Source organism: Bos javanicus, chromosome 3 (genome assembly GCF_032452875.1).
Source record: "Bos javanicus breed banteng chromosome 3, ARS-OSU_banteng_1.0, whole genome shotgun sequence".
Classification (NCBI taxonomy): Eukaryota; Metazoa; Chordata; class Mammalia; order Artiodactyla; family Bovidae; genus Bos; species Bos javanicus.
This window is the reverse complement of record NC_083870.1, coordinates 16,790,600-16,813,713: the sequence shown is the minus strand read 5'-3', so window position 1 is coordinate 16,813,713 and position 23,114 is coordinate 16,790,600. Positions and strand designations below refer to the sequence as shown.

At 47.5% G+C, this 23,114-nt stretch overlaps 1 protein-coding gene across 1 annotated transcript in view; it reads left to right on the top strand.

Annotated features, from left to right (window-relative positions):
- Window positions 1–23,114, top strand: part of INTS3 (integrator complex subunit 3) — a 39,018-nt gene that overhangs the window by 7,338 nt on the left and 8,566 nt on the right. Inside the window, exons 2-19 of the mRNA XM_061405735.1 lie at window positions 3,671–3,754; window positions 4,596–4,679; window positions 9,358–9,471; window positions 9,667–9,751; window positions 11,085–11,151; window positions 13,365–13,509; window positions 14,766–14,895; window positions 16,172–16,269; window positions 17,555–17,746; window positions 18,662–18,749; window positions 19,227–19,306; window positions 19,764–19,855; window positions 20,194–20,300; window positions 21,044–21,163; window positions 21,499–21,628; window positions 22,037–22,091; window positions 22,314–22,417; window positions 22,943–22,987. Coding sequence (XP_061261719.1) covers window positions 3,671–3,754; window positions 4,596–4,679; window positions 9,358–9,471; window positions 9,667–9,751; window positions 11,085–11,151; window positions 13,365–13,509; window positions 14,766–14,895; window positions 16,172–16,269; window positions 17,555–17,746; window positions 18,662–18,749; window positions 19,227–19,306; window positions 19,764–19,855; window positions 20,194–20,300; window positions 21,044–21,163; window positions 21,499–21,628; window positions 22,037–22,091; window positions 22,314–22,417; window positions 22,943–22,987 — 1,820 coding nt within the window. The remainder of the gene's footprint in view (window positions 1–3,670; window positions 3,755–4,595; window positions 4,680–9,357; window positions 9,472–9,666; window positions 9,752–11,084; window positions 11,152–13,364; window positions 13,510–14,765; window positions 14,896–16,171; window positions 16,270–17,554; window positions 17,747–18,661; window positions 18,750–19,226; window positions 19,307–19,763; window positions 19,856–20,193; window positions 20,301–21,043; window positions 21,164–21,498; window positions 21,629–22,036; window positions 22,092–22,313; window positions 22,418–22,942; window positions 22,988–23,114) is intronic.

Sequence of the window (23,114 nt, the reverse complement as noted above, 5' to 3'; positions counted from 1 at the left end):
TGAGAGATGGACTTTTTTATTTTTAACATAACCACAATAGCATGCCTAAAATATTAATAATTCCTCAATGTAATAAATACTCATTGTTCAAATCGACTTTTTCATAAATCCTTTTTTTTTTTTTTTAAGATTTCTTTTTTCCCCTTAAGTTTCTCATGTGCTTTACTGGGTTTCTTGTTTTGGGGGGTTTTTGGGGGGGCTGTGTGGCATGGCTTGTGAGATCTTAGTTCCTGGACTAAGGCTTGTACCTGGGCCCACAAGCATCAAAACAGAGACCCCCAACCACTAGACCACCAGGGAATTCCCATAAATTCTTTTTGTAAGTGTTTTTTTTCAGATCAGTAATCAAACAAGGAGCACACATTTGTTGCATTCAGTTGACATGTCCCTTTAATTTCTTAATAACTATTTTAAAATAATTTCAAACTTATAGAAAATCTGTTAAGACATAAAACTCTCATACTCTTCTTCTGGACTTACCAGTTGTTAACATTTGCTGCATTTGCTTTTCATTTTGTATACATATTAACCTTTTGAGAATAAGTTGCAGCTGCATGCCACTTAAGATTTAAATACTTCCAGGAGCATTTCCTAAGAACAGGATTCTCAGTTACATAATCCCTGTTTTATTATCTAAATTGGAACATTTAACATCAGTATTAATATTACTTACAGTACATATTCACATTTTACCAGTTGTCCCAATAATGTCCATTATAGCAGCCCAGAATCACACATTGAATTTAGGTGTACTGTCTCTTTTATTCTTAGTCCTTCCCCTTAAATACTTTAACAGGCCAGTTATTTTATAGAATCTCTCAATTTGGGTTATCTGAAATTTCAGCTGTCAGTTTGTCTCGTTACTCGGGATATTAACTCCGATTGCTTGGTTAAAATGTTATCCTCCAGAATTCCCTTCAGTTATTTTCTCTTTAATTAAGAAGTATTTTGAGCGTATGTGACTATATACTCTTGTGAAAGTTTCACCTCTAGTTTTAGCGTTAATGATACTTCCCTGAACCAGTTATGCTTCCATCATTCCTTCTGTGTTTTCAGTTGGCATTCCACTGTAAGGAAGAGCTTTCCCTTCTTTCTTTGTCATGTATGTATATATTTATCAGCGTGGTTTTGTGAGTCCTTATTCTGTTCAAGGAGTTGTCATTGTAAGTCTTTTTTTTTTTTTTTGGCCTGCCACATGGATTGTGGGATCTTAGTTCTCCAACCAGGGATCAAACCCAGGCCCTGGTAGTAAAAGCGCCAAGTCCTAACCCCTGGACCACCAGAGAATTCACTTAAGCCTCGTCTAATACATGAGGTTCCCCTTCCCTGCTTTTCCCCTTGCAGTTTATTTATTTTTTTCCCCTTGCAGTTTAAATGTTAGAGAAACCAGGAAGCCTGTCATGGTTTACACTTTCTGGATTTTGCTGATTATACCCCCATGGTGACTTGACTTGTAAACTGGTAGTTAGGTCTAGAGATGTGGTGTTCAGTCGCTCAGTTGTGTCTGACTCTTTGTGATCCCATGGACTGCAGTACGCCAGGCTACCCTGTCCTTTAATATCTCCCGGAGTTTGCACAAACTCATATCCATTGAGTCAGTGGTGCCATCCAACCATCTCATCCTCTGTCACTCCTTCTCCCTTTGCCCTCAGTCTTTCTCAGCATCAGGGTCTTTTCCAGTGAGTCAGCTCTTCACATCAGATGGCCAAAGTATTGGAGCTTCAGCTTCAGCATCAGCCTTTCCAATAAATATTCAGGATTGATTTCCTTTAGGACTGACTGGTTTTATCTCCTTGCTGTCCAAGGGACTCTCAAGAATCTTCTCCAACACCACAGTTCAAAAGCATCAATTCTTCAGCGCTCAGCCTTCTTTATGGTCCAACTCTAACATCGGTATATGATTACTGGAAAAACCATAGCTTTGACTATACAGACCTTTGTCTGTAAAGTGATGTCTCTGCTTTTTAATACACTGTCTAGGTTTGTTACAGCTTTCCTTCCAAAGAGCAAACATCTTTTTAATTTCATGGCTGCAGTCACTGGCCACAGCAATTTTGGAGCCCAAGGAAAGAAAATCTGTCCCTGCTTCCACTTTTCCCCTTTTGTTTGCCATAAAGTAATGGGACCAGAAGCCAGGATCTTGCTTTTTATCATGTTGAGTTTCAAGCAAGCTTTTCATACTCCTTTTTCACCCTCATTAAGAGGCTCTTTAGTTCCTCTTCACTTTCTGTCATTAGAGTGGTAGTATCTGCATATCAGAGGTTGTTACTTCTCCTGGCAGTCTTGACTCCACTTTGTGATTCATCCAGCCCAGCATTTCACATGATGTACTCTGTACAGAAGTTAAATAAGCAGAGTGACAGTATGCACCCTTGTCATACTCCTTTCTCAATTTTGAACCAATCAGTTCTTCCCTGTCCAGTTCTAACTTGCTTCTTGACCTCCTATAAGTTTCTGAGGAGACAGGTCAGGTGGTCTGGTATGCCCATCTCTTGAAGAATTTTCCAGTTTATTGTGATCCACACAGTCAAAGGCTTTAGCATAGTCAGTGAAGCAGAAGTAGATGTTTTTCTGGAATTCCTTTGCTGCTTCTATGATCCAATGGATGTTGGCAATTTGATCTCTGGTTCCTATGCCTTATCTAAATCCAGCTTGTATATCTGAAAGTTCTTGGTTCACATACTGTTGAAGCCTAGCTTGGAGAATTTTGAGCGTTACCTTGCTAGCCTGTGAAATGAGTGCAATTGTGCCTTAGTTTGAACATTCTTTGGCATTGCCCTTCCTGGGGATTAGAATGGAAATCGACCTTTTCCAGTCCTGTGGCCACTGCTGAGTTTTCCAAATTTGCTGGCTTATTGAGTGCAGCACTTTAACAGCATCACCTTTTAGGATTTGAAATAGCTCAGCTGGAATTCCATCACCTCCATAACTTTGTTTGTAGTAATGCTTCCTAAAGCCCACTTGACTTCACACTCTAGAGCCAGGATATCTGGCTCTAGATGAATGATCACTCCATTGTGGTTCTCCTGGTCATTAAGGCATTTTTTGTATGGTTCTTCTATGTGTTCTTATCACTTTTTCTTAATCTTTTCTGCTTCTGTTAGGTCCTTACTGTTTCTGTTCTTTATCATGCCCATCATTGCATGAAATGTTCCCTTGATATCTCCAGTTTTCTTGAAGAGATCTCTAGTCTTTCCCATTCTATTGTTCTGTTTCTTTGCATTGTTCATTGAAGAAGATCTTATTGTCTCTCCTTGCTGTTCTCTGGAACTCTGCATTCAGTTGGGTATATCCTTCCCATTTTCTCTTGCCTTTTGCTTTTCTTTTCTCAGCTATTTGTAAAGCCTCCTCAGACAACCACTTTTGCCTTCTTGAATTTCTTTTTCTTTGGGATGATTTTGATCACTGCCTCCTGTACAATGTTACAAACCTCTGTCCATAGTTCTATAGGCGCTGTTTATCAGATCTAATCCCAATGAATAAATCTATTCATCACCTCCACTGTATAATCATAAGGGATTTGATTTAGGTCATACCTGAATGGCCTAGTGGTTTTCTCTACTTTGGAGATGTGACGTGATTTAAATTTTTAAAAAGCTTTTTTGGGACCAGAAAAATGTCATAGGTGATGGTATGAAGGCTTCTAATTTTTTTTCTCACCCCTTCACAGAGATTGGAAAGATGTATGAGTATTGTGACATCGATGACTACTGGTGTCTCAGAGAGAGAGGCCAATGATGCCCTCAATGCCTATGTGAGTATAATACTCTCTTTGAACCCATTTCTGCTTCTTTGAAAGCTTTTAGACATAATCAGAAAGATTGGAAAGACTTCAGTGTTTAGGAGCTAGGGGTTGAAGCTAATGTCTTGGTTTGCTGAACCAGGCTTCCCAACTCCTCTCTGTCTTTCCTAATCTGGGAGTCGCATCTCTTGGAGCCTTGAAAGTGAAAGTGAAGTTGCTCAGTTGTGTCCAACTCTTTGCGACCCCATGGACTGTAGCCTACGAGGTTCCTCCATCCATGGAATTTTCCAGGCAAGGGTACTGGAGTGGGTTGCTTTAGGCATCATTAAATAACAACTTTAAAAAAATAACTTACAGTTCTCCAGTGGCTAATTTTCTTTATAAATCATCCTCACATAATGGATCTTTTACATTTCTGAGGTTGAAGGATTTAAATGGAAAGGACTTAGAGTAATTTCTGGCACACAGTAAATGTTCAATAAATATTTATTGTTAGTAATTGTTCTTATTATGTCTTCACCTTACACATACCCAGGGGTTCAGTGATTTGCCCAAAGTCTTGACTATGTTTCTTTGTGGCTCCCTCTCTACTAAAGGCTGTTAAGGTGTGGAGTAGGGTTTTCCCCCCCATTTCAAACACTTTATTTTCTGCCTCTGGCCTTCATCAAGCTTTGGAGAAAGCAGTATGGATCCATCCTTTCTCTCCACCTCTCTCCTAAAACAGATGCCCATCACTTTTAGCTGATGATTCTCCTTTGCAGGTTACTCAAGAGTCCCAAGTTTTCTGGGAGCAACTGTGCTTAAGAACTTTTCTCTTGAGTGACAGCTAGTTTTTTCTTTCCTCTTATCCCAGGTATGCAAAGGCCCCCCGCAACATGAGGAAATCTGCCTGGGCCTCTTCACCCTTGTCCTTACTGAACCGGCCCAAGCCCAGAAGGTAAGACTCCCTACTCTGGCCCCATATTCCCTTCTCAGATACGATCTGAGAGAATGGTGGAACTTTGGTTTAACTGGCTTAGTATCAGACCCTTGGACCAGGGCTGGATCATCTTATTCTCCAAATATAGTTACAACTCCCTTTTCACTTAGTAAATGGGTCACTTTCTTACTAAAGTCCTTCCTTTCTCTTCAGATCCTGAAGGTAAAAGGCAAGAAAATGCAGTTGTGAGAGTGAAAAGGGATTTAAAGAGTTTTAAATTGTAGATTTTTGAGTCAGGGCTGAAAGAGTTGGGATTTAATCCAGAGACTGTGCTGGTCTTTGTTGCTGCCCACAGGCTTTCTCTAGTCGTAGACAAGGGGGTACCCTCTAGTTGTGGCACACGGGCTTAGTTGCCCTGAGGCATGTGGAATCTTCTGGACCAAGGGTCGAACCCATATCCCCTGCATCGGCAGGCAGATTCTTCACCACTGGACCACCAGGGAAGTCCTAGAAAGCTTAATGTTAGGTGATGGCCATAATAATGTAGTGATTAAGAGAAGACAGATACACTGGAGTCAGACTTCGGGAGGAATACTGTATGAAAACTAGTCTGGAGTGCTTCACAAATGGAAGAGTCTCTTTTATGTATTGATATTAATAGAATGGTTTAAGAGAGATCCTTCCTTGAGGTGAGGGACTGAGCAGGATGTTCTCTTTGGACTCCATTGTTTCTATAATAAAGTAGCAAAATCCTGTCTTTTGCCTCTCTGGATTTCCACTTTCTGTGTCCTTGAGTCTTGCGTGATGGTTTAGAGACACTTGTTCTATCTGGCATTAACTGCATGACACTAACAGAGAAGAGCTTGGTGTGGGGGAATTCAGTTTAATCCTTGCCCCTTCCTTGAACAAAGGGAGTGGGAAAGGAAACAGTCATGCTGTGTCCAGCATTGTGTTTGGCTCTATCCGAACATTTAATCTTCTCAGAAAGCCCATGTGAAACTGGCGGCTTTGTTCCCTTCCCCCAACTGCTCTCAGTGTACTTATAAGAAACCTGGAGGTTGTTTGCTCAAGGAGAACCAAGGGAACAGCGTTCTCAGGGACAAGGACAGGATGCCCATGGTCCCCTGGCTTAGCTCCTTGCGGTCATGGCAAACCTGGGGTGAGAGTAGGTGGTAGGGCAGCGAGTATTGACAAGTCCCTGGTTTCCCAGGCCATTTCTGGGCTGGGACATTGTTGGGTTAAGTTGGCGTTTCATTTTCATAGCAAGTTTATCATTGAGAACCTTAAAGACAAATGAACATCTCCAGTTTGGTGTTGTTGTTAATCAGTAATGTGATCCACCCCAGCCTCGCTGTTTTAAAGAAAGTGTTGACAAAGATGGGGGTGAAGGGTTGGGGTTAAGGTTTAGTTTTCTCTCGTGTGAGTTTTTATACATACAATTAAAACCTTATTTAGTCATCTCAGTGCAGATTCATCTTGCCCACTGGTTTTATTTGTGTTTCAGGTGAGATCTGAATCAGCTAGGGTAAATCAGTAAATCTCAGTGAAGAGGGCAGGGCCCCATGGTATTTCTACCTCTTTGCCTGACCAGTCAGTGGGAGGTCACAGGGCTCTGCATTATAAAAGCTTATTATGTCATGAATTCGGCCACCCAGCCATGACAAGGCACTAGAGCACCTTGTCTTCTTTTTGCCCCATGAGCATGGCCCAGGCCCTCTCCTTGGGTCTTGTTGGTTGACAGGGTTGGTTGCATCAGTTATTTTCACACGGTAAAGGCTTCCCAGCACATCCCCTACCTAGGAGCCTCTTCAGACAAAGCGGGGAGACTGGGAATTAGGAGAATACAGTTTTAGGCAAATGAGGAACTATCAGGTATGACTCATTCAGAGGCCTTGAGCCAGATCAGAGAGTGGTGGAAGAATCTGCCCCATCTCCTAGTACTTTATCCTTCTTCCTAAACAGGTGATTGTCTTACAGAATACTCTGTCCTGCAGAAGTTGTGGGTGGGTGTAACTGATAACTGATCCCAACACATTGTTTTAGGCTTCAGTTTAAACCAAGGGGAGTGTTTCCTAAGGATTTACTTGGAGTTAATTCTGTCTCTGGAAGAGAAACTTAGTTAAGGAAAGAGCTGTCAGGTGTTGGCGGAGAGTGGAATATAGGTGGGGTGGATTTTGTTCCAGATCTACCTTCCTAACTTGCAGCCTTGTGTTTATATTCTCTGAGTTTATTTCCTATTTGATGTCCAAACTGAATCGCTGGGAGCAGGCCAGGCTGGGGGACTGCCGTGTGGTGGGAGGCTAAGTTGAAGGCCTTAACTTCTGCTCCGGTTCTAGTAGTCAGGGGATAAAGGTGATAGGAAAGGATTTAACACTGATGCCAAGGTCCTTCATCACCAAAGATACAACACCAGGCCCTGGCAGTTCTTGGTTCAGGTGCTTCTCTCGGCAGATGGCTCTAGAAAGAAAGTTGAGGGCTGTGAGGGCCGAGGCTGGAACATCACTGTTCCCGGCACAGGACAGGTATCCTACCTCAGCACCATCCTGTCACCTTTCCTCTCTTTTGGGACCCTCTGTTTCCCACTGAGTCTTTCCACCCAGCTACTTATCTTCCAAGCCAGTCAGCACACTGGCACAGAGTTTGGAGAGACAACTGGCACCATCAAGAATATGATATGATGTGATCCTCCTGGTGCCCGGCTGCATGCATTACCAGCAGTTGTGGTTAATAAGATCCCAGATGGAGCTTGGAATTAGGCAGCCAGAACCTACTTGCTTTGTCTGACCCTGCGTCTCCTGAGGGGCTGTCCTTCCCTGTCAGGGTCTCTTCTGCATCTCTGGAATTTCTGCTTTCCTTTGAATAGAAGGAAACAGCTCCTCGCTTATTAGTTGTGTCTCTGTCTTTGGCCTGACATAGGTCTCCCTTCTGCCTCTGCATCCCTCATCCTCTGCCCATCCTGTGACTCACTCCTCTAGGGAAGGCTCCAGGGCTGAACCACATTTACTGACGAGCAAGTTGGCAGTAGTTCACTGGCTTCTCTTACCTCTTGTTCCCTTGCTTGTACTTTTGATCTCCCAGCCCTCCCTCTGGCAGATGGAGTCAGAGGATAATCAAATTCTCCTTTGAGTATGAAAAGTTTATGGCACATGGGGGAATCTCTAAGTATTTGTATTTTCATTGGAATGCTTGTTTTGACTTAAGGATAATAGAAGAAGTGGAAGTAGGATAGCTAATCTCTTAGGAGTCCCTAGACACACCAAGTCCAGGGAGCAGCTGGTCTTGAGGATTACTTCTCTTTTTCTCCTTTTTTAAAAAAATTTTTATATTTTTTAAATTTTTTGGCCATGCCACACAGCATGTAGGATCTTAGTTCCCAGACCAAGGATCGAACCTGCACCCCCTGCATTGGAAGCTCCGAGTCTTAACCACTGGACGGACCGCCAGGGAAGTCCCGGAGCACTTCTCTTTTGAACACTTAGGATGAACAAGTTTAGGAATGTAGTAGTCTAAAAGCCACTGTGAGCTCTTAACCTCCATCCCCAGCAGCCTCTTCTCCTTTTAGTTATTTCTGACGATAGTGTCAGGATGATTAAGAGCTTGGAATCCAGAGTTGGACTGCTGGGATTTGAATCTTCCTCTTATCTCTAATGTAATCTGGGGCAAATTACTTTAACCTCTCTGTTGCTGTTTCCTCATCTATAAAAACAGAGATGATAATAAATAGGGTGACTATGTGATTCGGATGCAGCAAGTAGAATATAAAGTTTTCGCACAATGCCAATGCATGTTCCCTGTTATAATTGCTATTATTATTAATGCTGTCCTTGCCACTGGCCATCCGAGGTTGTGAGATACTGCCTATCTATAATTTTGCCCTTTGTGCCGAGACCCTGACAGCATAGAACCCAGCAGGCTGAGGAGGTTGCTAATGAGGTCCCCTAAGGTAGTCCTCCAGGAGTCTGGTCTCTTTAGAGAGACAGGGTGAGAGAAACAGGAACTCTCAGAGGAAATTGGCATGCATTCCCTTACCTCCCCCAGAGTTAGATGTGCTAAAGGACCCCTCCTTCTTCAATACTTGGTGGAAGTAAAGGGCAGCCTGGAGAAAAGAAGAAAGATGCTTCGTTAAGGAAGTTCGGTTTGGGTCTGCCCTTTCTTTCCAGGATCCTGGTCCATGGATCCTTTTTCCTTAATACTCCTAGCCCTTTGTTTCATCTGGCTGTGTCAATACAAGTCTAAAAATCTCTTTGAGATCCTTTCCGGCCTGTTCAACCAAACCCATTCTGCAGTGACCTTTTACTGGCAGATGAAAAGCAGATGGCCTCCACCTGGTTTTGCTCAGCTGGTGGCTTCAAACAGTGTGACGCTTCCCAAGGAGGGAGGTAAGGGGACAGGGATCCTTTCTTAGCAGGCTTTTCTGTCTTACTAGAATAACTCAGTCCCTTATCCCCACCCTGAATGACAGAGCAAGGGATAGATTTGGGATAGTGGAGCCTATGAAAGGTTTGTGGAAAGTCTTTCCAGAGTGGAAAGTCTTGTGTTTTGGTCGTTGAATGGTAAGCATGCCTTCTAGAGCAGAAAATTTTTCACTGCCACTTGTATCCCATTGGTAGAGGCTAGGGGGCAGGGGGCCCCCTGTGAGTGGGATCAGGAGCCTATCCTTAGCTTGCTGGCTGCTCACAAACCTCACTTCTTACAGTGTTACCGGGACTTGGCTCTGGTGAGTCGTGACGGCATGAATATTGTTCTGAATAAAATCAACCAGATACTCATGGAGAAGTACTTGAAGTTGCAGGATACCTGCCGTACTCAGGTAAGGCCAGAAAGAAAAGAGAGATCCAGCTCAGAGACATAACAGAAAATGGATCCTCTCCTAAGGGGAAGGGAAGGAGGAATCGGGGGTAACACACCTCTGTCTTTGTACACCTAACTTATAAAATGACTGGATTAGACCCTTTCTCAAATTTACAGGCCTTTCTCTTCATATGTCTTTTTCTCTCTCCTTTAGTTGGTGTGGTTGGTACGGGAACTAGTGAAGAGTGGGGTTCTGGGAGCCGATGGTGTTTGCATGACATTCATGAAGCAGATTGCCGGTGAGTTGGATGGCAAGAGCATAAAGAAGAAAGAAGTATGCACTATGCCTAAGTCCAGGCAGTGGAGAATGATTGAGTGCCTAAGGGACTTGATTCCTGGACTGTTTATGTTCTTTCCTTTTGACCCAAGCATCTTCTGGCCACGTATGTTCCACAAAGAAATTGAAAAGTTACAGGGGGCCTTTTGGAGCAATAAGTCTTGCCTCATTTTCCTTCCTGCCAAACTTGAGGCCTGATAGAGAATATTTAGCCTGTTGTTGGCCTACTGTAACCAGTCCTCACTCTGGGGTTTCGTGGCCTATTGGATCAGGAAGAATCTGGAAGGAATGGGGGAGAAGTAAGGGTAAAATAATTGGTTCTCATCTCACTGTACTTTCAGAGCCCCCGACATCTTCTCTGGCTCCACCTCAATGTTCTAAACACTTAGGCCCAGTTTGAGGGACAAACTATGTCACAGAACAGACCCTGACATTTAGGCTTCGTTATCTTCAGAGACATCTGTCTGAACCACTGATTATCCAAGAGTCCTGCCCCTGCTGCTTCTCTTCCCAAGATTACATGTGTTTGTGCAAATATGACCCTGTCTCTCTACCTCACCATTGCTCCTCGGTTCTTTGCTTCCTCTTCAGGATTTTATATAACAGTGATACTCCTGTGTATAAACCTTAATCTACGTGATGTGTGACTCTGTAAATTGAATTTTTACATTAGGACCTGGGGCAAGGCATAGCGTTGTTGTGCTGGCTATTTTTATCCGTTCTCCTGGCACTTTCTTCCCTGTTTGGCACTCCTAGTCCCCACTTCTGATCCTATGATTTTGATCTGGCATTACTGCTTGTTTAATTCTGCCCCAGGAAGTTTCATAGCAAGCACTCGAGACTGTGATACCTGGAGACCAAAAGCCTTTGGCCTGTCTTGAGCTGAACACAGGATTTGGGACATCCAGTGGCTGGACTGCAGCTGTTGCTTGCCTCCTGGACTTGTCAGGCCCTATTTGAAATGTCATCTGTTCTTTCCAGCTGTGGGCTTTTCATATCTCCTTCCAAGACATTCCCTTTTAGGGGTCAAAGTAATCCCACTGCAACCCCCTGTCTGTGGAAAGTAGCAGCTCTGATTTCTGGAAAAACCCCAAACCTTCCCTTCCCGTCTCTCTGGAGGCAAAGAGGGAAATTGTAAAGCCTGACAAAACAAAGACAGTTTTTTCAGCCCTCAGAGCATCAGGGATGGGATAACAGTCAGGGATGGAGCAGTAAGAAGGAGAAGGAGTGTGCTGGCTGAGCTGAGTCACTAATCAGAGCCATTCTGACTCTCTGTTTTCTCCTCCTTTGATCAGGTGGGGATGTTACGGCAAAAAACATCTGGTTGGCAGAGAGTGTTCTGGATATCCTGATGGAGCAGAGGTAGAGTCTGTCGTGAAGGGGGGGCAAGAGCTGGATGCGGCCACACTGGGTATGGGACGCAAGGGTGTGTGGGGAGCTTTTAGTGGCCCGAGAGCACCATAGGTTAGAGGCGGTGAGGTGGGGGAGGGAGCAGCCACGTACTGGTGGCAAGAGATGGAATTAATGCTGTGCTGTGGCCAGGGATGAAGGAGTGGGAAAGAAGGTTTTTACTAAAATACCTCAGAGCCCAGGAAAAACTCATTTCATCTGATAAGGGTTTATTTTTGATCCAGACCTCCATGGAATGTTTATCTTTGGCGGGAGGTAAGGGAGAATGAACTCAGCAGAGTGGGGCCAGCCAACCACCCAGGCCTGGCAGGTACCCCTGTTCTCCCTTCCAAGACTGTCCATCCTACCCATGCCCTCCTTTTGTTGACGTGGCACAGGGGGTGGTGAGCATGAGGAGGTCACTGAGGCCAGTGGTGCGGAGGGCATGAGATCCCTTCTCCATCAAAGTAAAGGACCAGAAAGTTTGAGGGCTGTTGCATATTTGAGCTTGTTTGGGTGTGAGGCCTACCTCTTGGTCCTGTGGCCTCACTCTTTCTGTTGCGTGATTTCAGAGTCTTCCTGGGAGAGGACACCACAGTAGTCACATGATTGAGACGGCTGATAGTCTCTGTATTTCCAGTGGTTTAGAAGAATGGACCTCAGCCCTTCACACTTGTGAAAGAGATGGCTGTGTTCTGTGCGCTGCGGAACGGGAGAGCTGTGCCAGCCCTGCCGGCCAGTGCCACCTAGTGCCCCGGGCCTGGATGTGCAGCCGCAGGTGCGGTGGCAGCACATGCTCCATCATTGGTACCAGCGCACAGCACATGAGCTCCTAGCAGTTTCTTATCAGATCTCTGTTTGTCTTAAGTCACTGGGCCTTCCTAACATCCTGGGTCAGAGGGTTTCACTTTGATCTTTCTCTTCATTACCCCATCCCATGTCTCAGATACATTTATCACCTCCACTAGCAATCTTCCTAAGAAGTGGTTTTTCTAATTTTGTTCCTGGTGCTGGATACCTTCTGTTCCCATACCTTAAAGCAGAATTTTTCTCATTTGGGCAGTCAGAGCACAGTCTTACTGTACAGGTGTCAGATAACTGCCCTACCTTTTCTCCTGCCCTCCAAAAAACTCGCATCGTTTAATGCACATGAATCCTTAGAACTTTAAAACTGTCCTCTTTCACACCTTCTTTCCCACTCCTTCCCAGGTCTTCTTAGGGGTGTGGAATTAAAAGGTAACAGGTCGGGGAGGGGGACCCACCCGTGGCTTTGGCTGCTGCTTTTACTCTGTGAAAGGAGAAGGCCAGAGTCTATTAATTAGGTGGCTTGAGGCCACCTTTTCCGGAATCAGGATGTTGCCTGGTTGGATTAATTAAACTCCCCATCTTTTTCCTCTGGTTCCCTGTCTTCCAGCAGGGGTGCTAAAACACTTACAAACTGCTTGTTTAGGGGAGACAGCTCCCCAGTTTTGGTGATTTGAGCCAGCGTTGGAGTCTTTGAATCTCCCTACAGTTTCTTAGTACTCCTCTTCAAGCAACAGGGAACGCAATTCTTCCATTACCCCCTTTTCTCCAGGAAATGTCTAAAACTCCTAGTAAAATAGGCTTTGCCATCCAAAATCATGTTCTTCTCTTCAGATTATGATTTAAGGCAGGTGACTCATTGACTGGGAGTGGGATCAGTGGCCAGAACAAATCAGGGGAACATTTGTAATGTGCTGGGCTGGTAATGACAAGCATACCCAGTGTGTTCTGAAATCTCCGCGGTCCTGAAAGGGTCTTGGTAATCCCCAGAGGTCCTTGGGCTGCACTTTAAGAACTGCAGGCTGTGTCCCTTGTGCCTCTTTCAGGCTTAGTGCACGGTAGGCAGTCTGTTAATGTTTGAATGACTGAGTCAACAAACTTATTTTATTAGAAGTTAAGTACTTACGGGTAGAGATTGCTTTCATTTAGCACTTATCTTTATTGGGCACCTGGTAGAGTGAGAGGAAGTTGTCCCCACCTTAGCCAGTTAATAGTCCAAGATAGATAACGACAGCACGAGTGAGCAATTAAGGAACCAGAAACTTACTCCCAGTGCTAATCATCAGCCATTTCCCAGGCACTGGAGCCAAGTGTGGGGGTAAATTGGGTGGGTCTAGATGGAGCACAGGTGCCCATGTCTTCAGTGTCTTCCCTCCCTGTAGGGAATGGGTACTGAAGAGCAGCATCCTCATCGCCATGGCTGTTTACACATACCTCCGCCTCATCGTCGACCACCACGGGACCGCCCAGCTCCAGGCCCTGAGGCAGAAGGAGGTGGACTTCTGCATCTCACTGCTTCGGGAGCGGGTGAGGACAAAAAACCCGTAGGAAAGTGAGACCCAGAAAGGGATACCTCTCGTCAGTTCTCTGGTGACCTGGGGCCAGAGATGGTGGTGGAGACTGAAGGTGGTTCAAGGTCTGCTGTTTTTTCATCACTGTAAGACAGATGAGGCTAGCAGGGTGGAGAAATCAGTGTGGAGCAGCCCTAGTTCCTGTGATGGCAGAAGATGAGATGGTGGTTGGGTGGCATCACTGATTCAATGGACACGCACTTGGGTGAACCGTGGGAGATGGTGAGGGACAGGAAGGCCTGGTTTGCTGCAGTGCGTGGAGTCACAAAGAGCTGGACACAACTTAGGGACTAAACAACAACAAAGCCCCAGTTACTGGAACGCTGTTGGTTACACTGGCATCCTGGGGACTTCCCTGGTCAGCTTCACGGGCGCTGTCACACAGCACGTCCCAGACAGAAGCTGTCTTGTGTTTCCACTGCTACGTTATCCCCACCCGCCCCCTGCCTGCCGGGGTAACTGCCGTGGTCACGTGGGATAGTGAATTGTCCACTGTCAGCTCTCCCAGGAGAGGCAGATCCTAGAGTTAAAGCTGTCTAACGCAGTAGCCACTAGCCACGTGTCACAATATAAGCTAAAATAAATTGACATTAGGGACTCCCTGGCAGTCCAGCGGTTTGGACTCTCCGCTCCCGGTGCAGGAGTCATGGGTTCAGTCCCTGGTTGGGGAACTTGGGCCACACATGCTGCACAGTGTGGCCAGGAACAAAAAAGCACACACACACATTGTAATTAGATAAAATTTTAAATTCAGTTCCTTAGTTGAATTAGACACGTTTCAAGTGCTCATTTGCCACATCTGGCAAATGGGTATCCTTTTGACAGCACAACTAGAGGTGCTGTCATTACCACAGAGAGTTCTGTTGGACCAAGCAAGTCCTGGGTAAGGTGTCTGGAGCTCAGCTTACCAGCCCTAGCCTTTTGGAATGTTTGTGTTCCTTGACCTGGACTGAAACCATTCTAGGAGGAGAGGGCCACAGATTAACATGACAGCAGTTTCCAGCAACCTCTCCTCCTCGATTTCGGTCCCCAGCTTCAGCTCTCTTGCCCTTGAACAGCTTGGAGCCAATCCCTTGGTTCCAGAAAAAATTGTGTAATCCATTCGACCCCTTTCCTCCCCTCCCTGTAACATATTGTTCCTTCCTCCCTGCAGCGGGTAGACAGTTCTTGTTTTTATTCTCTTTCCCGTCTCCCACCACCCACCCCATCTAGTTCATGGAATGTTTGATGGTTGGCCGAGACCTCGTCAGACTGCTTCAGAATGTTGCCAGGATACCAGAATTTGAACTGCTTTGGAAAGATATTATCCATAACCCTCAGGCCTTGAGTCCTCAGTTCACAGGTAAGTAAAGGTTGGGGCATCCTGTCCTTGAGAGGTCAATCGAGAGGGCAGAAGTGGGTGGATAGGAGAGGCTTTGGCAGTCAGGTTTAAGAAGCTTGGGACTGGGCAAGCTCTGCTGGGGACAGCTGGATGTGGGAACGGCGGGACTACACAGAACCATTCATGTTCCCAGACAGTCCCTATCTGGCAAGCTCTAGCTGTCTGTCATTTAAGAAAAAGTGAGATAGAGAGCTGTGATCCTCCTCCTCCTCCTGTCCCACCAACTCTTGGGCTCAAGAGGTGAGCCAATGACCAGTTTCCAGCTTCACTGAGTGTCAGGAGTGTCAGAGGTCAGCTTGTGAGACTGACTCAGCAGAGGCACTGGAATTTGTCCTGTAAGCGAAGGCTCCTCCCCAGGAACTGTGATGCCTCTGAATTCCAAGGATCCAGCTTAGCCAAAATCCTCTGTGGGGGAGGGAGCGTGTCTGTGTGCCTCCCCCAGCGAGGCCCTTTTCATCTCCCTTTTGCCTTCCCAGGGTCCTTATGGTCTAAACAGTGACTGTACAGCTTTGTCCCCAACCTGTCTCCAACATGCACATGTGTGTGATATGTGCACATGTGCACACGTAACACGAGTGTCACAGTCTAGGACTGAGAAGTCAGGAGAGGAGAAGCTAGCTCTGGTTCTGCGTTACGTTGTACTGTTCTTTTATGGCAACATGTACTGAGTTGTTTTAAGTGCCTGCTGTGTGCTAGGCTCGTGCATGTTAACTCTAATACTCAGAACACCCCTGTAAGATGGATATTTTACTTTCCATATTTACAGATAAAGAAAATAAGGTTCAAGGAGATTAAGTAGTTTGCCCAAGGCCACACAGCTAGTAAATGTCAGAGGCAGGATTTGGCTCCAGGTCTGTCTGACTCCACAGCTCGTGCTTATGCCACAACACCACACTGGTCCCAGGACCCAGTGGTGGGACCATCAGGAGCAGAAAGAGAGGCTAGGGTGTCCCAAAATTTTCCCTAACTTTCCCACATGTTGCCAACTGGAATAATGTGAGTAGGGGACTCTGGACGGCCAGTAGAAGAAAAGAATGAATACCTCTGGGTCCTGGGGATGGTGGTTGGATGGAGCACATCACTCAGATGCTGGTTAGAACCCCTCTTGCTCGTGTCTTGGAATTTCCCCAAGAGCAAGACCACTGGCCATCGGAACCCGGCCCAGGTGACCCACCTGCCTTCTGCTCCTTCAGGTCTTCAGTCTTCTCCTTTATCTTTCCTTCCATACTTGGTTCAGGTATCCTACAGCTTCTTCAGTCAAGAACGTCTCGAAAATTCCTAGCATGTCGTCTAACCCCAGACATGGAGACTAAGCTCCTCTTCATGACATCCCGGGTAAGCTAACCCACTTCAGCAGGGAGGGAAGCTGCAGGTACTAGCTGCGCTTCTCCCTTCAGCCTGCAGGTGTCTGGTGGAGGGCCGGTCAAGTGTGCGATTGGGCACAGAGCTAAGGACTGGGGATACAGTGTTGAGAAAGACGTAACAGTTCCAGTTCTCAGGAAGCTTTCAGTCTGTCTAAAGCAGTCATTAAACCAATACTTGTATACAGATAATGTAATTTACCATTGTGAAATGTGCTATGAAAGAGTAGAGTGAGAGTGTTCATTCTGTGAAACTCATGGTTCCTCAGGGTGAGCCATGACCTCTCAGGAAGAGAGCTACGGCCTTTTGGTTTCCAAAGGTGGCTGAATTATGACAGCATTGCTTGAGGAGCGTGTTAAAATACACTTTCCTGGATGCTACTCTCCCAGAGAATCTGATTATGGCATCTGTATTTTTAACAGACTTTCCAGGCAGCAGCTTCTGTGCAGCTAGTCTGGTGTTAAGGAACCACTGCTCTAGCCAGCTTTCAGTTCCCCAAGTCATCCAGGAGAACTGTCTAGATCTGGGCTGTCCCACCTGGTAGCCACTAGCCACATGTTGCAATTTAAATTAGTTACAATTAAATAAAATGTAAAGTCCAGTACCTCAGTTTGAGCAGCTACATTTTAGGAGCTCAGTAGGCACCACCGTTGCCAAATGTTCTGTTGGACTATGTTGATTTAGTTTTTGTTTTTGTTTTTTTTTAACCTTTCTCGTCTCTATTTTGGTTGAATTGGGAATAGAAGAGGAAATCTAGATCTTCCCCTTAGGAAAGGTTGCTATTTGTACACACTTAGAGTCCACTTGGAGAAGGAAATGGCAACCCACTCCAGTGTTCTTGCCTGGAGAATCTCAGGGATGGGAGAGCCTGGTGGGCTGCCATCTATGGGGTCACAGAGTCGGACACGACTGAAGTGACTTAGCAGCAGCAGCAGAGTCCACTTAGGGGAAGGACTTGGCTGGAAGAAGGTTTGGAGAATCTCTGTGTTTTAGACAATGATCCTGTTCTGTCATTCAGCCTAGGAAAGCTTTCAGTCAGTGCTGAGTAGACAGCATTCTTTTTAAATCGAGGAAGAGTTAAATCAGGATGTCTTCCCAAAGGCAGAGAGACTTAAGAGACAATAGGAATTAATGACTAAGTCGTGGGAAGAAATTGAGGTCTAGGTCAAACCTAAAGATGAATGGTGCTCATTTCCCTCTGTCCAGAGATTCCACCCTCCCTTCCTAGCTCTTCTTTCTAATGTTTCCTTCCCCCAAGGTACGGTTTGGTCAACAAAAGCGATACCAGGATTGGTTCCAGCGTCAGTACCTGTCAACCCCAGACAGTCAGTCTCTGCGCTGTGACCTCATTCGCTACATCTGTGGAGTTGTCCACCCTTCCAATGAAGTGCTGAGTTCAGATATCTTGCCCCGATGGGCCATCATTGGCTGGCTGCTGACCACGTGCACGGTGAGGGCCTGGGTGAGGGGTGGAGGCTACAGGGTGGTGACCCTCTCTCCCTCATGTCCCACACCTCCATGCTTCCTCCTGACTCTGGGCCACTTGACCCCGAAGGGCCCCTTTTCACTCTCTTCCTCCTGACTATCTCAGTCTTTGCCCTGCCTCAAAGTTTACTCACACTTTTTATTTCCCATGTGAGTTTAGGGTTGAACAGTTTCATCTGAACCTTTACTGCCAGTCTCCAAGCCTGGGTTTCTCAGGCATCCCTGTCTTTTCCTGTTAGCTTCCAGAAACCACGTATGATTATTCCTTTGAAGTGTTCCTAACTCACATTCAGGTCTTGTGTTCCTTACAGCCTTACTTCCGGGCCTTTTGGCATCAACTCTGGATACTTCCCTTCTTCGAACAGGGTGAATCCACAGTAGAGCCATTTCCTTCCCAGTGTTTCCTCCTTGTGCCTGGGATGGGAAACTGTTCTCTGGCATCTAGCTGCCCTCTGACCTCTCCTGACAGGGTTCCCCCTCCCCTGTCTGACTGGGTCCTTGGAATGTGCTGATTCAGATATAATAGCAAGCTATGCCTAAGGGTCTTCCCTTCAGGAATGTGCCTGGGGAGCTCAGCACAGGCAGCTGAGGGGCTAGTCTGAGTGTTTTAGCTCAGGGGTGATCAGGGGACCCCCAGGCCCAGATGTTCTCCTTGTGGGATCAAGAACCCAGACCAATCCCCAGCCCCTTGGTTGGTGAGACCTCATACACAGATTTGGGTGTCTTCACCCCTGGGGCGGTTCCACCCTGATTCACTAGAAACTTAATTTCGTGGATGGAGCAGTTACGTGGGCCCTGGAATCTGCCTTGGGCTTCTGCAGCGAAGGGAGCTGGTTGATGAAATTAGCCTCTTTTTTTCTCCTTTTTTTTTTTTTTCCAGTCAAATGTTGCTGCCTCTAATGCCAAGCTGGCTTTGTTTTACGACTGGCTGTTCTTTAGCCCAGACAAGGATAGCATTATGAACATAGGTATGTGACTGAGCCCAGGCAGCCACTCCCCAGCCCCCTGCGCCGCTGCCTTGTCTCCGTGGTAGTAGCCGTGAACGTCAGGGCAGCGTGGTGTGGAGGCAGCTTATCTGCAGCAGTTCCGTTGTTCCTCATCCGCGCTCCCTTGACCTAGAAGGAAAATTGCTTTGATGAGGCTGAGCGACCATGCCACCCCCTTCACCCCATAGCCTTACGTTCGGGCTTTGAGTGGGGAGGGCCCAGGCAGAGGAAAAGTCTGTGCTATCTCCTGCCACCTCCCTCCTCCAAGCCGAATGCTGGACAGGAAGGGAGATGAGGGCTGTGAGCCGTTGCGGGGAGTGTCTGCTTTTGGGTCTGCTCAGCAGAACTAGAAGGGGGCGGGGAAGACATAGCTCTCTCTGGAGCCGTTCGTATATATTGATAGCTTATTGTATGGGGACTCTCTGATGTGGGGGGACCCTTTAATTCCACACTCTCCAGAACCAGCCATCCTGGTCATGCATCACTCCATGAAGCCCCACCCAGCCATCACTGCCACACTCCTGGACTTCATGTGCCGTGTAAGTGCCACAGCCCTTTTTCCTCCCCATGTCCGCCCAGCAGAGCTAAGTGTGTGTCCTTCTAACCTTGGCAGTCAGTGAATAGGTCTTCCCAGTGCCCCTTGGGAGCAAAGTGGGTCGTGGTCATGGTCATGGGTCCTTTGTCCTAAGTTAGTGAAGCTTCTCTCCCACATTCCCCCTGTCTCCAGTTGCATCTTTCCATGTCTCCATGGGGTTTCTTAGCCTCAGGGATGATGACTTCAGGTAAAATCCCATCTCCTTGAGGAGCACCCAGGTTGAGTAAGAGTTTGCCATTTTAACAGCGCAGGACAGTCAGGAACATTCCAGTCCTTTCTGCAGCCATACCTCCCAGTGTTTCCTGAATGGAACCAAAGCTGCTTTTTAGATCTAGTTCAGCAGAACAGTCTGGATGGAAGGTCCTGCCCTGTGCTCATTTTCTGCTCCTCTTCCCTTCCAGATCATTCCCAACTTCTATCCCCCGCTGGAGGGCCACGTGCGGCAGGGTGTCTTTTCCTCCCTCAATCACATTGTGGAGAAACGGGTTCTGGCGTAAGCACTTCATGTGTCTGTGGGGCAGGGAAACCAGCTCTTTCCTCCTTTCACTGGGTCACCGTGGCCAGATACTGCTCTCCCACTGCTGACCCTTTCCCTTGAGACGTATAGAACGTACTGGCTCCACCGAAGGCTGCTAGGCATACGTCCTCTTGCCTCTTAGAGGAACTTCTCTCTTGCAGAGGGATTCAGATGCCTTCCCTGTGCCCCAGTGGCCCTTCCCAGGGAGTATTGCCCAGTTGTCCCATTGGGCTTAGACTTGTGTATTATTTAGTTCCGCGTAGCGTTAGAAGTGAGGAGCTCTGATACTGACTTTCATTCATGTTCCCCATTAGGCATTTGGCGCCCCTCTTTGACAACCCTAAATTGGACAAGGAGCTGCGGGCAATGCTGAGGGAGAAGTTTCCTGAGTTCTGCAGTTCGCCCAGCCCACCTGTGGAAGGTATAGCCCCGCCCAGTCCATCACCGATTTCAGAAGAGGGGTGGAGACGTCCAGGGCGCTGGACTAGAGCCCTGGTTTAGGACGTCACGTGCTCCACCTCTGTGATTCTGTCCATTTCGGTTTCTCTTGCCCTGGTTTTTTCTTTTATTCTTTTTTATGTTGTCTTCCTTATGTTGTCATCCTTTATGATGTCTTCTCTGTCTTATCTGCTTTTCACTGACATCCCTTGCTCTCTTAACTCCTCCTTTTCTTTTTTTCCTGACCTCTCCTCAGTAGGTGGAAGGCCTTCATGGAATGTATGTTTATCTCACTTTAGCTTTGTCCATCTTTCTTCCCAGCCCCAGGCCCTGTCCTCTGATGAGAGGTTGTCATGTTGGGTCTCAAATCTTGCTTCCAATTCCAGGCAGATCCCCTTCCTTTTTTGTTTTGGGGTAAGGGCTTAAGCTAGGCAGAGCTTTCCAACTTGGTCTAAGTTAAAGAGCACTTGGGACTGTGCCTGATCTTATCTACTGGCTGACCCTCAGCTGAGCATAGAGGCGTCAGGGTCTGTGCTGCTCTTATTGCTGGGAAAATCCCCCCCCTTTGAAGCCCTGGAGGGTGGAGGACAAGATGCCTGTCCTTTCAAGGTCCATGTTCCATTTAGGTCATGAGCTCCTTATCCTCCCACTTGCCCTCTTGTCTCCCCTTCCCAAGAGCATGGGACAAGGAGGCCATCAAATGTCTTGTCTTTCTTTACTTCCAAGTCAAAATTGAGGAGCCAGTTTCCATGGAGATGGACAACCACATGTCAGACAAGGATGAGAGTTGCTATGACAACGCAGAGGCAGCCTTCAGTGATGATGAGGAGGATCTCAACAGCAAAGGTAGTCCAGGCTTGTGTCCGTCCTAGGAGGGCTAGCTGGCAGGAGCAGACTCTCTGCCCTCTCTGTGCCTCTGAGTTAGTTTTGTTTTCAGTGTTCCTGGATGAGACTCCAGAACTTGACACTGAAGCAGGAGGGAAAGAAGGACAAGTGGTCCCTGCCTTTTCTTGCTTCCTGAGGCTAGAACACGCCACACTCAAGGAAGTGCTTCAGGCACTCAGTAGCTCTGAGTGAATGGTGCACACCCAGCTCGGGTCAGGGGGCCAGACTGTTCAGGGGGCTCTCTGTGCTTCTCATGTCTGGGCCGAGTAACTCCTTTCCTAAATCACTCCCTTCAGGGAAGAAGAGAGAGTTTCGCTTCCACCCAATCAAGGAGACAGTGGTGGAGGAACCAGTTGATATTACCCCTTATCTTGATCAGCTAGATGAGTCCCTGAGGGACAAAGTGCTCCAGCTCCAGAAAGGAAGGTGGGTGCCGGTCCTGGGTGTCTGCCTGGTACTTGGTGGGTGGCAGACTGGTGGGTTTGGAAGGGTTCTGGTGGGGGTGTGTGGAGAAGTGACTGAAGCTGCACAGGAGATGCCTTCTACAATTTAGGTTGCAGGCTGTGGGCTGGGAGGGGCAGCCTTGTTTGGCAGCACGCCAGGCCCTCACTCCAACGTTCTGAGTAGAAGAGCCTCCAGGAGCAAAGCAGTACTGTGGGGATCCCCCTCTCCTTGGCCTCTGCCCTGAGGCCCCCTCACCACAGCCCGGATTCCCAGGGTTCCTGTGTTCTGTCTGTGTGCACGCGAGTGTGCTTGTGCACGCCTTCCGGGTGTGTGTCCCGCCGTCTGCTCTCCTCCGTGTCCCTGAGATGTCCTCTCCCTTCTGCTCTGTAGTGACACCGAGGCCCAGTGTGAGGTCATGCAGGAAATCGTGGACCAGGTCCTGGAGGTGAGGAGGAACCTGCCCCCTCAGGGAGGGAGCAGCCCAGCCCGCCCAGCCCAGAGCCCCCCAGGCAGCTGACTCCCAGCTTCCCCTCCTCTGGATTGGTCCCTTCTGCTGGGGGCGGGGCCTGCTGATGCTGGAGCTGGAGGCAGATGAGCTCAGAGGCTCTGGGTAGTGGGGGCAGGGAGGCTGGGTCTGGGTGGTGACAGTCCTCCTCTCACCACCCAGGAAGACTTTGACTCGGAGCAGCTGTCTGTCCTCGCTTCCTGCCTGCAGGAGCTCTTCAAGGGCCACTTCCGAGGGGAGGTGCTGCCCGAGGAGATCACTGAGGAGTAAGGCTCATCTTTCCAGACCCTTCCCACACCCACCCCCACCCCTACCCCAGCCTCAGGAAGCTAAAGGTATGCTCTTAAGGCCTGAGTCCAAGAGGCACCTTGCTGGGGACTTGAGAAAAGTCATCTCTTCGTTTGTTTTTCTTCTCACACGTACTGCTTCACTTAAACGAGGGTTTATTTTGCCTGCTGAACACCGAGCATGCTTGGTCAGTGGACTCGCAGCCCTCCCTGCATGTCCTGCCCCTGCTGCTGCACCTGGCAGCCCCAAGTCTTTGCTGCTTCAGGTGGGGTTGGACCCTTGCCTGGAACTCCCTGAAGGGCAGGAGTCTCACTTACAGTGACAACAACCAGACTGCTTCCATGTTAGGCCCCTGGTTTCTCTGTGAGCCAGCCTCTGGGGCAGCAGGAAGTTCCATGCTCGTTAAGAAAGGACCGCAAGCTGGTCCTCCATGCTAGCTGGCTGTAGCTCACTTTTCCTCCTCTGTCCTGCATGGACTCTCATATATCACCTTCGTCTTGTAGGTCCCTGGAGGAGTCTGTGGGGAAGCCTCTCTACCTAATATTTAGGTAAGCCTCTCTATCTGATGTTTAGGTCTCGCTGTAGATGCTGCCCTCTCTACCCTCCCTGTCAGCACGCTTATGCTTCTGTCCTGGGGTAATGAGGCTGCTTCTCCAGAAAGAAGGGGTATGCAGT